Genomic DNA, 15,609 nt, shown 5'->3' on the forward strand with positions numbered 1-15,609 from the left:
GCCCCTTGGTCTTGCAAACTTTATATGTCCCATACAGGGGAAGGCCAGGGCCAAGAAGTGGGAGTGGGTGGGCAGGGGAGCAGGATGGGGGCAGAGTATATGGGACATTCAGGATAGCATTTGAAATGTAAATGAAGAAAATATCTAAAAAAATAATTAAAAAAAAAAACCCTAAAGCCAGTACTTGGCCATACACCTTCCCCTAATAGACCACAACCCCTAATAATTCCTAATGGGTCCAGTAACAAAATTAAAATTTGGAGGGCAGTGGTGGCGCATGCCTTTAATACCAGTACTTGGAAGGCAGAGGCAAGAGGATTTCTGAGCTGGAGGCCAGCCTTGTCTACAATGTGAGTTCCAGGACAGTCAGCGGTATACAGAAAAACCCTGTCTCAAAAACAAAAACAAAAGCAAAAACAAAAACAATTAAAAGTTATGTAAAACTAATTCAAGAGAAGCCAAAAAGTTAGCAAGACCTTCAGTGGATAGAAGACTGCACAATAACACTATTTTCTGAACACAGAGAAATTGTTCCAATAAATTCATAACAAAAGAAAAATGTGTTAGATGCAAGCCAGCTTTACCCAGACCTAATTCCAGCATAGATATTGGAGGTAGCCATGGAGACATGCCCTCCCCAGAAACTGAGGTATTAGCAGTTGTTAGCTGCTGGGAGGAGAATGAGTTTTCTTTTCCAGTGTGCAGTACCTGGTTGGTTAACAATCTTTAAGTGACATGCATATACCTAAGTATAGATGAGAATCATAAAATATATTAGATAGTTTAATTACAAATTTTGGGAGTTATGGAAGGGAGAAATAATTCTGGGAGGAGTGTGGGTGGTGAATTTGATGAAAACATATTGTATGAAATTATCAAACAAGTAAAAATGAGAAATGAGCTGTTAATATTCTCTTTGAAGAGTCAACAGATCTGAGCCTTACATGGTTCTTTAAAATCATTGAAATACATTTGGAAAAAACTAACTTTGATATTTTATTTAAATGTATTAAAAGGCAGAGTGAAATGAAAATCATGTAGAAGTACTCGTTGTAATGGTTGTGGTGAGCTCTTTTAAGGGATGATGATGAATTATGTCATTTAAATTCCTTTAAAAATAATTTTAAAAATTATATCTCACTTCATTTCAGATCATTTTCATTTGATAGCACATTGTGAATACAGTGGATAAATAGTACGTTAAATATAAAACCTGCATTTACCTGTCTCATTAGAAATCTCATTGTCTGCACAAGGAGTGCACTTGTAGCAGCAGATGGCCTTGCCCTCCAGGGTTACTTTCCTGAATCTGGTCCCACAACTCACTCTCACTGTATACAGACTTGGGGGCTGAGAAGAATGAAATAATGTTATCTAGTGCTTAGAGTTTTAAGAAAAATCATTAAAAATGTTTCCGAAGGTCATGCACTAAAGTGCAAAGTATTGTTATTAAAACCTAGATTTATATAAAAGATTAATTGTAGTAATCTGGAATGGGAAACTGGGGGTAGCCACCTGAAAGTCCCAGATGGCAGGAAAGCAATAGATTCCCCGGATCCTACTGGGGTGACATTAACTGCAATTCCCCACTTAGGGGCAAGAGAACCTGTAGATATCATATCCATAGGTGAGGAACGACCCTCAATTGAGAGATGGGGCCACCCATCTGTCTCAAATATATTAACATGGAATTGCTCCTATCTAAAGAAAATACAGGGACAAAGAGTGGAGCAGAGACTCATGGAAAGGACATCTAGAGACTGTCTCACATGGGGATCAATCCCTTATGCAACCACCAAAGGCAGACACTACTGCTGATGCCAAGAAGTGCTTGCTGACATAAACCTGATATAGCTGTCTCCTGTGAGGCTCTACCAGAGTATTACCAACACAGATTTGGATGCTTACAGCCAACCATTTGACTGAGCATAGAGACCTCAATGGAGGAGTTAGGGGAAGGACTGAAGGGGCTGAAGGGTTTTGCAACCCCATTGGAAGAACAAAAATATCAACCAACCAGACCATCCAGAGCTCCCAGGGACTAAACCATCAACCAAAGAATGATCATGGAGGGATCTATGGCTCCAGCTGCACATGTAGCAGAGGATGGCCTTATTAGGCATCAATGGGTGGGAATGACCTTGTTGCTCTGAAGGCTTGATGCCCAGAATAGGGGAATGCTAAGGAAGTAAAACAGGAATGGGGGTAGGTGGGGGGGGGGCACACTCATAGAGGCAGGGTGAGGGGGGAAAAGGATAGGGGCTATGTAAACAGGAAACCAGTAAAGGGGAGAACATTTGAAATTTAAATAAATAAAATAACCAATAAAAAGTTTTCAAAGAAATTTTTAAAAAATTAAAAAAGAAATAAAAGTTTATACCCTTGGGAAGACTAATGTGTTTAAATTTTGATCTGAGAATTATCATACTATAAAAAAGAAACTGGAATCTTAATGAGTTATAGATAATTTTATGAAACATTAGTGATTAGGCACATGATATAGAAGTCTGTGGTGTACATCTCTTCTAACATTATTNTACTTTCTGACTCCTATGTTGAGCATCTTAACTTCCACCATTATTGTGAATATTGACTGTCAATAAGAGAGGATTTAAAATTATCATGGAAGCAAACAAATATATATTTGTAGGAAGAAATATATACATAAATTTAGCTAAGGTGAGGTCCCTTAAATTTTAAATGTCACTATTGTACTACTATCATAAATGGAGAAGAGATAGAATGCTTCAGTATTCGTTCTTTCCTGCATTCAGAGAATATTATATCATCAGCACCCTCTTACATTTAAAAGTTATGAACTTTCAAATATAAAACCCTGCACCCTTAAGTTGTTCTGTAAGTTATTTCAAGTTATCATTAAACATTGGATGAGATAGGACATAATGAGTATCAAAGGACAATTAAAGAATGCTAATGGAATCATGCTGAAATATTTTGAAAGAAAAGTATTCCATAGAGGCTAAAGCATTTGAGAGCTCATTTCCTTATTGCAGACATTATATGGGAAGTTGTTGAAACTTTAAGGGATTTAGACTTGCTGATGAAATTATGACAGAGTGGTTTGGAATTGAAATATTATATTTGCTCATTTCCAGGTTTCTAATTTTATTTACTGTTAATACATGTGGATAGAATCATTTTCTTTCAGTTTCTTATGCCTATCTCCAGTATGACCAATTTTTGTCATGTGTCTATCAATTGTAGACACTGATACTTCTGAAACCATAAAACAAAATATGGTCTTCCTTATAAGAGTCATTTTTGGTCACGATTTTTGAACATACAATACAAAATTAATCTGATATTGTTTTATGATATTAATCCCAAATGAGAGCTTTTTCTCTAGCACATGACCAAGAGTCATTTGGAGATGAAAATTTCCTCTTACTACATTTCTCTTCCCTAAATTGAGACAAATAGAGGAAACCTAATCCTTATAGGAGTTAATAATGGGGGAGTTATTTAATAATATATACTTCTATAGGATCTGTCAAGGAAACTGAAAAACCAGTATACTAGTATTACTTTATGTTATTTTATCCTCAAAGTGTAATGGAACTTGAGCTATTCATCATTATATTATAAAACCTAATTGTGTTATTAATATAAGCACAAACATTTAGATAATACATTACCCACCTCTGAAAATATTTCTGGCCATTGAATCATCTCTTCAGATAAAGACAACTGTTGACCCTGGGGAGCACTTGCAGAAAATGTTCCTATTTTCACTTTTAGTCCAAGACCTTTGGGTAAATTCCAAAGGTTAAGAATTTCATAGTCTGCATCTATTTCCATTTTCCAATCAAAACTCCTGTTGTCTCTCACCTCAATATACTTCAGGAAAGTGTTAAGCTAAAAGAGAAACATAATCTTATATTACATTGTGCCCAAGGGGTTGAATAAAATGTGGGTTTTGGAATGCATCTTATTCTTCTTAATTTCTGAAGTGATTATCAACATTAATGAAGAGTCCATTAATGATAGGATAGCAAAAATGTGAGTATTGAGAATAAAATTCTGCTTATAATTATTATTCATCTTCAAGTAAAAACTTTGAACCAAGCTCAAGAAGGAAATCAATGACAACTGAACTTGGAAAAGATCAACTCTTGGAAACCTAGCAATACCCAACTGATTTTAGAATATCTTCAGAGGTCCAGTGACTAAAATGAGGATTCTAATGTCTAGAAATCAATTAAAAGGCATCATTGATAAAAACATCAAACAACATTGTTTCACTTAAGTGTCCCTGTTTTAATTATTCTTATAACAAATATATAAAGCAAGAATTTTTTTAATTTCAACTATTACTATGAGAAGATTGTACAGGTAGATAATGATGACAGGAAGTTGATTGTGACTAAGCATATTGTCTCCTGGTATCTTGCACACCATTTTGCAACATCATACACTTAAATCCACCTTGCCATCTACGTAAGGTTATAAATACAAAATTTTCTGTGATTATATACAATATAAACTGAATTTGACAATACCTAGTAGTGTTGTTACAAATTTCATATGTCTGAGTTTTGAAAATATAATATAGTAGAAAGGTTATTACCTGCCATGGAATGAATTCCACCCCTTCTCCATTTTCAAATGGTTGCCTTCGAAGTTGCTGAACTCTCATCTCATGGAGGCTGTGAGCCACAGCATACACACCATTGTAAATACTTCTGCTCTCTTCACTAATTGCCACATCAAATATGTGACTAGGTAATATATCTAAAGAAGCATTTGTTTGACAATTGTCCAACACATGGCATTTAATATCAGCAAATGAGCACTTGAAGAACAAGTACCACAACTTAGGAAGGTAAATGTCTTCTGGGTATTTATTAGGATGGACTCTTTGTGTAAATTTGATAAACTCAAAATTCTCTCTAAAGTTGTGCTTAAAAATAAGGCTTCCATGAAATGTGTCTAAAAAGAAATAATCAGAAATAAATTTGACATTTAACTCAATGTTCATGACCCAAACATTCCATGTCAATAACCTTTGCCCTATATTTCTCATTAGACCTTCTAGAGAATCAATGTCACCATAATTAATTATTACATTTGTCTCTTCCATATCTTGCCAGAATTTTGTAAAATATGAAATCCATGTGGCTGGAATCATTTTTACAAAAGCTATGCAGATTCTTCTTCTCCCCATCTCCTGTCTAAAATCTGATAGCACTTTATTTCCTTTGTGATCATCAGGGAGAATGAGACCAACCCATGACCACCTAAAATGAACCATTAAAGAAACAATTCCAAGTGTCAGAGATGTGTCCTTGGGGGCAATCTGGTAGAGTGAAGAATACTGACAGAGGTCCCTCAGGAGAGGATCATAAAGTCCAAAAGTAATTTGAACATATGTGGAAAGAAAAATAAGAATATTAATGGCAAACAAAATTTTATTCGTAAACAGTGGATGATATCATTTTAAAGAGACATTCCATTTACAACATTTTACAGAAGTTTATGTTAAGCCTCTAACTTTTTTTTTTTGGTTTTTCGTGACAGGGTTTCTCTGTATAGCTTTGGCTGTCCTGGAACTCACTTTGTAGACCAGGCTAGCCTCAAACTCAGAAATCCGCCTGCCTCTGCCTCCCGAGTGCTGGGATCAAAGGCGTGTGCCACCACGCCCGGCAAGCCTCTAACTTCTAAGGACATACATGGTTATGTTTACTACACCAACCTTTTTCTTACAAGCAAGAGAAATCTGTATTGAATTCTATGGATCTCTGTATTGCTTTGATGTTTGGATAATTGATTAATAACCCTTTCAGTTTAAATATACCTATAAGATGAAGAAAGAGATATTACTCTTATTCCCACAGTCCAAATTTCCCCACCTATGGAAATTTAAAGAGGTGAAGCAATGTCCCAATTTGAGCAGATGTTATCCATGATGATCCTGTGAGTACAGCAGTAAAATTTCTCTTTTTACAATTATAATTAGGTAAAACCTTTCTCTCCACATGGGCTGTGAGCCAAATACCAGCATTCATAATAGTGTCCTTCTCAGTGAATCTGATATTGTAGAAATCAAATCCAAGAGATATGTTGGGTAAAAGATTGGGGTTCCCATTGATCTCCTCAATGGCAAATAGCAGAGCCAGAATATACTGGTAGTTCTTAAAGTTATACCTGTGTAAGTGGCATAAAAACACACAAGAGGATGTTGATATGAACCACACACATATTTACTACAGTAAATTTTATAGTTCAACTTTGAATTTATAAAACATATAAATTAATTTCTTCACCATGATTAGATGAACTAGATTAGTTATATAAGTTAAGTTTTAGGAAAGATCTTTTCCCATAATACTCATTATTTATAAATCCTCTAAGCATACATTATTAATATTTCAGAACTTGATTCTTTGCACATTATATAAATAAGTAAGGAATCATTTTTCCCCAAAAAGCAGATCTGTTGGAATCTAGATCTTTGGCTTTCTGGGGTCTTCACATATGAAAACCCACTATTTTACTATCAACATAACCACTATTTTTTCTTTTTTATTATTATTATTTTCTTTATTTACATTTCAAATGCTTTCCCGAAAGTTTCCTATACCCCTCCCCCCCACCTCTGCTACCCTACCCACCCACTCCCACTACTTGGCCCAGGCCTTGCCTTGTGCTGGGTCATATAAAGTTTGCAAGACCAAGGGGACTCTATTCCCAATGATGGCCGATTAGCCATCTTAGTGACTTCTTTTGTGATATGCATAAAGAAACTGCAATAGTGGGTCATATAATATCCCCAATTATACAAGAGTATTGTGGTAGGACAACTCTCTGTGCTCTTGTCTGTTGACATCTTTTAAGACCTGTCTCCTTAACCTCTTTGACATGACATATTATAACCTGAAATTCTAAACCAAATAAGCAATTTTTGTACTATCCTTTTTGGTTAGAATGTTTTTGTCATAGCAACAAAAAATGAGACACCACCCTATTAAGCTAATCTGATATAAGACTATAAAGGTCTGACATTCTTTTCCTTCCTCCCCTGAAAAAAAGTAAAGGCTGTATATCATCCATCAACATTCACTCATTTATTGACTCCTCCCACAATAGACAAGTAAACAGGCATATTATAAGTTCCCAATCATAGAAAGAAAAAGACTGGTGTTAAAGAAATGTTAATAATTGCAAGTGGGACTTTATGAATGTTCAGAAGATCATTGAAGATTTTTCTCAGAAAGTTTCTGAAATTTACAAAAAAAATTAAAATTATGGCACAATATAAAACATGCAGCTTTCCCAGATTTATTTCATTTTATTTCTCATTTATATATGTTTATGAATACTGTTCTTAGATGTGTGAATAAGCCAAACATGACTGATGGTTTTTATTCTCAATAAATCTAGAGTAATTAGTTAGAGGCAGTTCTCTACACCTGTTGGTCTTGTTTAACAATAGTTTGTGTACAGGCTTGCAAGCAAATGATTTTAAGTCATTAGTCACCTTCTCTCCTCAAATTTCTTTCTTTTTGAAAAGATAGCTCATATTTATTTCATGTGAGTGAATGCTTTACAAGATGAGTGTAAATGTACCATGGCATTCAGTATGAGTAAGGTGAAAAAACAAGAGGCTTCAAATCCTTTAGAATTTTTATATAAAATGAAATAAAAGACCCTACTAAAAAATGGAATAAATAGTAGAGCATGTGTCCTGATTACATGTTGGAGCATTTTCTATGTATATGCTTAGGAGTGGTATAGCTGTGCCCTCAAGTAGTACAATGTCCATTTTTCTGAGGAACTGCCAAACTGATTTCCAACGTGGTTGTACCAGCTCGCAATCCCACCAACAAATGAGGAGTGTTCCTCTTTCTCCACATCATCACCAGCATCTGCTGTCACCTGATTTTGGACATGTGAATGTTCCCAGGGTAAGACATAGAAGCTGAACAAAAAATATTGTTAGGCAAAATTTTTCAAGATTCACTGGGAGAGAAAAGGTAAACTATTAACTGATATTTGTACTAAGGCAATAAGAACTTAAGGTGTCAACTTGGTAAATAAATAAATAAATAAATAAATAAAATCAAGTAATGAAGTTATACCTAATGTATTTAACCTCTGCATTTTTCCATCTCTTAGTATTTGCCTTGAGCAAAAATTAATTAATTAATTAATTAATTAATGAAAACACGGAGGAAGTTTGGAAAGAAATTATTAACGTCTACAAAAGCAAATGTAGATTATAAAGCTCTAAGGTACAGGAAGCAAAACTAATTAGGAAGAAGATTTATAAATGATGCTGCTATGAACATAGTGGAGCATGTGTCCTTATTACCAGTTGGAAGATCTTCTGGGTAAATGCCCAGAAGAGGTATTGCTGGGTCCTCCATAGTACTATGTCCTATTTTCTGAGGAACCACCAGACTGATTTCCAGAGTGGTTGTACAAGCTTGCAATCCCACCAGCAATGGAGGAGTGTTCCTCTTTCTCCTCAACCTCACCAGCATCTGCTGTCACCTGAATTTTTAATCTGAGCCATTCTGACTGGTGTGAGATGGAATCTCAGGGTTGTTTTGATTTGCATTTCCCTGATGACTAAGGATGTTGAACATTTTTTCAAGTGTTTTTCAGCCATTCAGTATTCCTCAGTTGAGAATTCTTTGTTTATCTCTGTACCCCATTTTCAATGGGGTTATTTGTATTTCTGGAGTCCAGCTTCTTGAGCTCCTTGTATATATTGGATATTAGTCTTCTATCAGATTTAGGATTGGTAAAAATCCTTTCCCAACCTGTTGGTGGCCTTTTTGTCTTGTTGACAGTAGTGTCTTTTGCCTTACAGAAGCTTTGCAATTTTATGAGGTACCATTTGTCAATTCTTGATTTTACAGCACAAGCCATTGGTGTTCTGTTGAGAAATTTTTTCCCTGTGCCCGTATCTTCGAGGCTTTTTCCCCACTTTCTCCTCTATCAATTTCAGTGTCTCTGGTTTTATGTGGAGGTCTTTGATCCACTTAGACTTGAGCTTTGTACAAGGAGATAAGAATGGATCAATTCTCATTCTTCTACATGATAACTGCCCTTTGTGCCAGCACCATTTGTTGAAAATGCTGTCTTTTTTCTACTGGATGGTTTTAACTCCCTTGTCAAAAATCAAGTGACCATAGGTGTGTGGATTCATTTCTGGATCTTCAATTCTATTCCATTGATCTACATGTCTGTCACTGTACCAGTACCATGCAGTTTTTATCACAATTGCTCTGTAGTACAGCTTAAGGTCAGGCATGGTGATTCCACCAGAGGTTCTTTTATCGTTGAGAATGGTTTTTGCTATCCTAGGTTTTTTATTATTCTAGATGAATTTGCAAATCGCCCTTTCTAACTCTGTGAAGAATTGAGTTGGAATTTTGATGGGGATTGCTGAAGGGACCCTGATATAGTGGCCTCTTGTGAGACTATGACAGTGCCTGGCAAATACAGAAGTGGAGGCTCACAGTCAGCTATTGGATGGAACACAGGGCCCCCAATGGAGGAGCTAGAGAAAGTACCCAAGGAGTTGTAGGGGGCTGCAACCCTGTAGGTGCAACAACAATATGAACTAACCAGTACCCCCTGAGCTCTAGTCTCTAGCTGCATATGTAGCAGAAGATGGCCTAATCAGCCATCATTGGGAAGAGGGGCCCCTTGGTCTTCTAAACTTTATGTGACCCTGCACAGGGGAAGGCCAGGGCCAAGTAGTGGGAGTGGGTGGGTAGGGGAGCAGGCACAGGGGTGGGGTATAGGGAACTTTCGGGATAACAGTTGAAATGTAAATAAAGAAAATAATAATAAAAAAGTAGAAGATTTATGAGGTGCTGAGAAAAAGGTATATCCTTTTGTGCTTGGATAAATCATTCTGTAGATTCTATAAATGCTCTTAGATCCATTTGATTTAAAATGTTTGTTATTTTCATTATTTCTCTCATTAGACTTTGTCAGGAAGATCTGTCAGTGGGTGAGAATGTGGTGTTGAAACCTCCCATTATTAATGTATGGTGTTATATGTGAAATTTAAATTATTCAATGTCTCTTTTACAACTGTGGGTGCCCTTGTGTTTGGGGTTTAGATATTCAGAACTGAAATATAGTCTTGGTAGTTTAGTTATTTGATATATATGAACTCTTTTTCCCTGTCACTTTTGATTAATTTTTGTTTGAAAATCTATTTTGCTACATTTTTGAATAGCTATATCAGTCTTCTTGATTCTGTTTGCTTGAAAAGAAATTTCAAACCACTTTACTCTGAAGCAATGTCTGCTTTTGGCTGCTGTTGTTTCTTATATGTATCATAATGAAGAATCCTGTTTTCACATTGGCCCTCTAAGCCTGTTTCTTTTAATTGGGGAATAAATTCCATTAATGTATAAAGATATTAATGACCAGTGATTGTCAATTAAAGTGTGTGTGTGTGTGTGTGTGTGTGTGTGTGTGTGTGTGTGTGTTTGTGCATGTGTGCAGGCATGCTGCCCTTGAATATGGACATTCCATATGGAATTACTTATTTCCTATATTTTCATGGATACAGTTACCTTTGTTGGATTGAGATTTTCCTTTGAGTATTTTCTGTAGTGTTGGATTTAATAGATATTGTTTGAATTTTAATTTGTTTTGAAATGTCTTATTTTCTCAATGTATGATGATTGAGTGTTTTTCTGGTTATAGTATTCTTGTATAACACATGTGGTTTCTTAGACATTTCAAGGTACCTATTCAGGCCCTTCTAGATTTTGGAATATTTGTTGAAAACTTGTGTTTAATTCTGAAAGATATGCCTTTGTAAGCGACCTGGCCTTTTCACCATATCTCTTTTAACATTTTTTTATTTTTTGGGGGGGGTGTGTGGGTAGATTTTGTGTTGTTATGTTTATGTCATGGATGGTTGTTTTTTCTGGTTCATCTTATTGGTCTTCTAGAAAACAATGTATGTATTCATTTCTATCTTTAGTTTGGAAAAGTTTTATTCTCTGATTTTCTTGAAAATATTTTTGGGGGCCTTGGAGCTGGGACTGTTCTCCCTTCTATTCCTATTATTTGTAAAGTAGTTCTTTTCATGTTTTGCAACACACAAAACTTTTCAGCCCAAATTTATTCTGTCTGCAAGATATGTAGGGATGGGGGATGGTGCAGAGACTTAGAAAATAGTGAATCAATAACTTTCCCTAACTGATACAAATTCCATGGTCAAGCAATAATACCTGATAATATTAATCATACTCTGTTATGTTTGGAGACAGGAGTCTAAATTTGCTGTCCTGTGAGAAACTCTAAACATAAGCTAAATCAGACACATGCAGTCACCAACAGCCAACAGTAGATGGAGCATGAGAACTCTTATGGAAGAATAGGAGGAAGGATTGAGGGCCCTTGAGGGAGATAGGAACTCCGCAGGAAGACCAATAGAGTAAAATATCCTGGAATCTTGAAGCACTCAAACAAAGAACCACCAAAAAAGAAGATACGTGGTCTGTACCTTGAATATTCTGCATGTTTATAGCATGTGCAGCTTAATCTGCTTGTGGATCCTGAACAGTTGTAGAGAGGAATAACCCAAAATCTTTTGCCTGCTATCAGATATCTTCTAACTGAGGTAACTTGACTTGGCTCCATGAAAGAAGATGTACATAGCCTTGCACACTTGTTATACAAGGGTTGTAGGATACCAAAGGGAGCCAACTCATGCTCAGAGTGTAAGGAGAAGATGGCATGGTGAGGAAGATTGTGGAAAGAGATTCCGTGGAGAGGACCCTGAGTAGAATGTAAAGTTAATAACTTAACCAAATAAATAAATAAGAAAATAATAACTTTTCTCATTATATAGGTTGTATTTTTAGACTTTTTACATTGTCTCTTGCCTTGTAAAAGGGTTTTATTTTGTGAAGTCCAGTTTACTAATTGTTGATCTTACTAATGGAGCTGTACATGTACTTTTAAGAAGTTTTCTCCTATGCCAAAATATTCATGGCTCTTCTCCAATTTCTCTTCAATCAGATTTTTTTATCTTGTTTTTTCTTGATATATTTGATCCACTTGGACTTGAGTTTTCTGCAGAGTGATAAATATGGATCTGTATTCGTTCTTTAGCATGCACAGATCCAATTAGATGAGCACAATTTGAAATAGATATTTTCTTTTCTTCCTTGTATATTTATGGCTTCTTTGTCAAAAAATCAAGTGTACCTAGGATTTTGGCTTTATATCTGGGTCTTCAATTCGATTTTATTAATCAATTTATCTATGTCTACACTAATATCATATAATTTTTTTATTATAGCACAGCTTGATAACAGGATGATGATAACTCTAAAAGTTCTTTTATTGTACAATATTGTTGCTGTTGTGAATTATTTTTTTTTCAATATGACATTGAGAAATTTTCTATGTGTATGATAAATTGTGGTGCAATTTTGATGATAATTGAATTGAATCTATAAATTGCTTTTAGTAGGATGGCAATTATTTCTGTTAATGTTGGCAAACCATGACGGGGGAAATTTTCATATTCTGATATAATTAATTTTTTCTTCAATGACTTGAAGATCTAGTCACACTGTACTTACAATTCCTTGGTTACAGTTACAACAAGATATTTTTATAATTTTGTAGCTACTGTGAAGGGTGTATTTCATTGGTTTCTTTTACGTTCCATTAATCATATCTATAAAGGAGGGCTACTAATGTATTAGTACCTTACACGGAAAATGTTTTTCTGATGTGGTAGGTCCCTTTACTGGATTTTTGCTTTTGCTCATTTATATTACTTTATCATCTGCACCTTGCTGTACATTGACTATTTTTTTTATTTGTATACCCTTTGTCTTGTTGGTCTAACTGAAACATTAAGTTCTATAGTGAATACACATTGAATGAACAGACTTGTCTTGTCCATAACTTTGATGATGTTCCTTAAGTTTCTCTCCCTTTGTTTGATGTTGTCGTCTGTCCTGTAATATATTGCACATACATAGATTAGGTACATACATTTTATCCCTAATATCGCCAATAAGTTTATGATCAAGTGGATTTGATTTTTGCAAAATATTTTTCAGCATCTAATGTGATTACCATTTTCTCCAGTTTGTTTATATAGTGGATTATATTGACACAAATTTTTAAAAACTGCATCTCAGGTATAAGGAAATACAATTGATTGTGGTAGATAACCTTATCGATACCTTCTTAGATTCAGTTTGAAAGTTTTTTAAATTTTTTTATATTTTATATTTGCATCAATATTCATGGAGAAAAATTTTCTGAAATCCTACTTTTTGTCTTTATGTTGTTTAGATATCTTTGTAACTATACCCTCATAAAATTAATTTGGCAATTTTTCTTTGGTTTCTATTTTATGGACTCATTTATGGTTTTTGATATTAGGCTTTCTTTGAAAGTCTAGTAGAATTGAGTGCTAAAATTATATTCCCCAGACTTTTCTTGAATCTATGACTTTCAATGATTGCTTCCATTTTCTTACAAATTATAGGTACATAACATGGTTTATCTGTTATTCATTTAAATTGGTAAGTGTTATTGTCTATGTTTGGGGTTTACTGCTATGAACAGACACCAAAACCAAGGCAACTCTTATAAAAATATTTAACTGGTGCTGGATATAGTTTAAGAGGTTCAGTCCATTATCATCATGGGAGGGGCATGGCAGCATCTAGGCAGGCAGAGCTGAGGTTGTACATATTCATTTGAAGGTTGCTAGTAGAATATTGGGTTTCAGTAAGTTAGGATAGGGTATTAAAGCCCAAACATGCAGTGACACAATTAGCCCTACAAGTCCACACCTCCTAATAATACCAATCAATGGGCCAAGCATATTCAAACCATTACATTCCAATCCATGGACCCATGGGCTTGTTCAAACATATGAGTCTATGGGGGCCATACCTAATCATAGCATAATGCAAAACACATTTAGTCTATCTTCAAAAGTCACCATAGTCTAAAGCAGTCTCTACAATGTTAAAATTCCAAATTTCAAAGTCTCCTTTCAGATTCATCCAATCAATGTAATATACAAATCAAGACAGGAAACCAGCTGGGCAAACTACACGCTCTGTATCTCTGTCTGATATCAAATTAATCTTCAGGTCTCCAACTCCTTTTTCATCTTTGTTGAGTGCAAAAAAAGAAAACAAAACAAAACAAACAAAAAACAACTTCTTTCTTCTGGGATGGTTCCACAATTGTTAGCGCTTTCCTCAGCATACAGCCCATGTCTCTGGTATCTCTAACATCTTAGGGTGTGCAATGCAACTACAAAGTTCCAGGTCCTTGTTTCAATGTCTGGGATCCACATATGATCTTCTGGGCTTCACTAAAGGGCTGGCATCCTTTCTCCACCTCTGCTCTCTGTAATGCTCTAAGCTTAGGTTGACCCACTCAAGTGCTCCTGCCTTTTTGGTGATTATCCCATGGTTACTGGCATCTACAATATGTTGGGGCCTTCTGCTGCAACTAGGATTCACCAATAATCTTTCATAGACTCTCATCATGGTGCGAAACTCAACTTCTTTAGATTACCCCTTCAGTTCTGGAACATCAACTGCAAATTAGGCTGAATCTTCACCAGTGGTCTTCCATGGTTGCTCATAGTGCCAATCCTCAGCTCCTCTTCATGGCTTCTTCATGACTTCAAAACAAGTACCACCTGGGAGACTTTTGCATAATACCACATACAGCTGCAGCATGGGGTACAATTTTGGCATTTTCAGGAACAGTTTCTTTGTGCTCTCAGAAAATACCTCCCAGAGGATTTCACCTCAGTAATGCTGGTCTCTAATAAATTAATTACTAATTTCTTAGCTGTAGCTAACCAGCCTTGCTTGTCCTATCAGTCTCCTTCTCATCTCGACTATAAAGATGGAGCAAAATGACCAAAACTGCTGATATCTGCTTATTCCTGGGCCTGGAACATGGTTCCCTTTTATACTACATTGGCATTAGCTTTCTGTTTTCATAATCATTCACTGTGTAAGCTTAGACATCCTGGAATTTGCTCTGTAAAATGAATTTAAGTCATGCATGTCTTCTAATGCATTAATGCTGCGATTAATGGTGTGTAACACTACATATTGATATAATCATGTTTTTTCCCAGAATGACCTTCAATGTAGATCTGCTTTTCTAGGTCTCCTAGAATTAAGGGCATGCACTAATATGTAAGGTCCTAAACTTACCTGGGTGAGATCTTACCCCAAAATCAATATTCCCTTATTTTAATTTACTATCGTTGAATACAGGATTCAGTTCCATCTTGCTTCCTGTTATTGCCCCTTTCTTGTATCTTCTTTTTTTTTCTTTTTTTCTTTTTATTTTTTTATTATTATTTTCTTTATTTACATTTCAAATGCTATCCTGAAAGTTCCCTGTACCCCCCTGCCCCTGCTCCCCTATGCACCCACTCCCACTACTTGGCCCAGGCCTTCCCTTGTGCTGGGACATATAAAGTTTGCAAGACCAAGGGGCCTCTCTTCCCAGTGATGGCCGATTAGTCCATCTTCTGCTACATATGCAGCTAGAGACACAAGCTCAGGGGGTACTGGTTTGTTCATATTGTTGTTGCACCTA

At 35.6% G+C, this 15,609-nt stretch overlaps 1 protein-coding gene across 1 annotated transcript in view; it reads right to left on the reverse strand.

Moving 5' to 3' along the window:
* The window catches only part of LOC110315892 (vomeronasal type-2 receptor 116-like), a gene marked incomplete at its 5' end in the record, with an annotated part of 11,172 nt that extends 5,007 nt beyond the window's left edge, over positions 1-6,165 (reverse strand). Inside the window, 4 exons of the mRNA XM_021189825.1 lie at positions 1,224-1,325; positions 3,639-3,876; positions 4,589-5,384; positions 5,875-6,165. Of these exons, the coding sequence (XP_021045484.1) occupies positions 1,224-1,325; positions 3,639-3,876; positions 4,589-5,384; positions 5,875-6,165 (1,427 nt within the window). The remainder of the gene's footprint in view (positions 1-1,223; positions 1,326-3,638; positions 3,877-4,588; positions 5,385-5,874) is intronic.
* Positions 6,166-15,609: the final 9,444 nt, after the last annotated feature.

This window comes from Mus pahari, unplaced genomic scaffold (genome assembly GCF_900095145.1).
Source record: "Mus pahari unplaced genomic scaffold, PAHARI_EIJ_v1.1 scaffold_8054_1, whole genome shotgun sequence".
NCBI classification, from domain to species: Eukaryota; Metazoa; Chordata; class Mammalia; order Rodentia; family Muridae; genus Mus; species Mus pahari.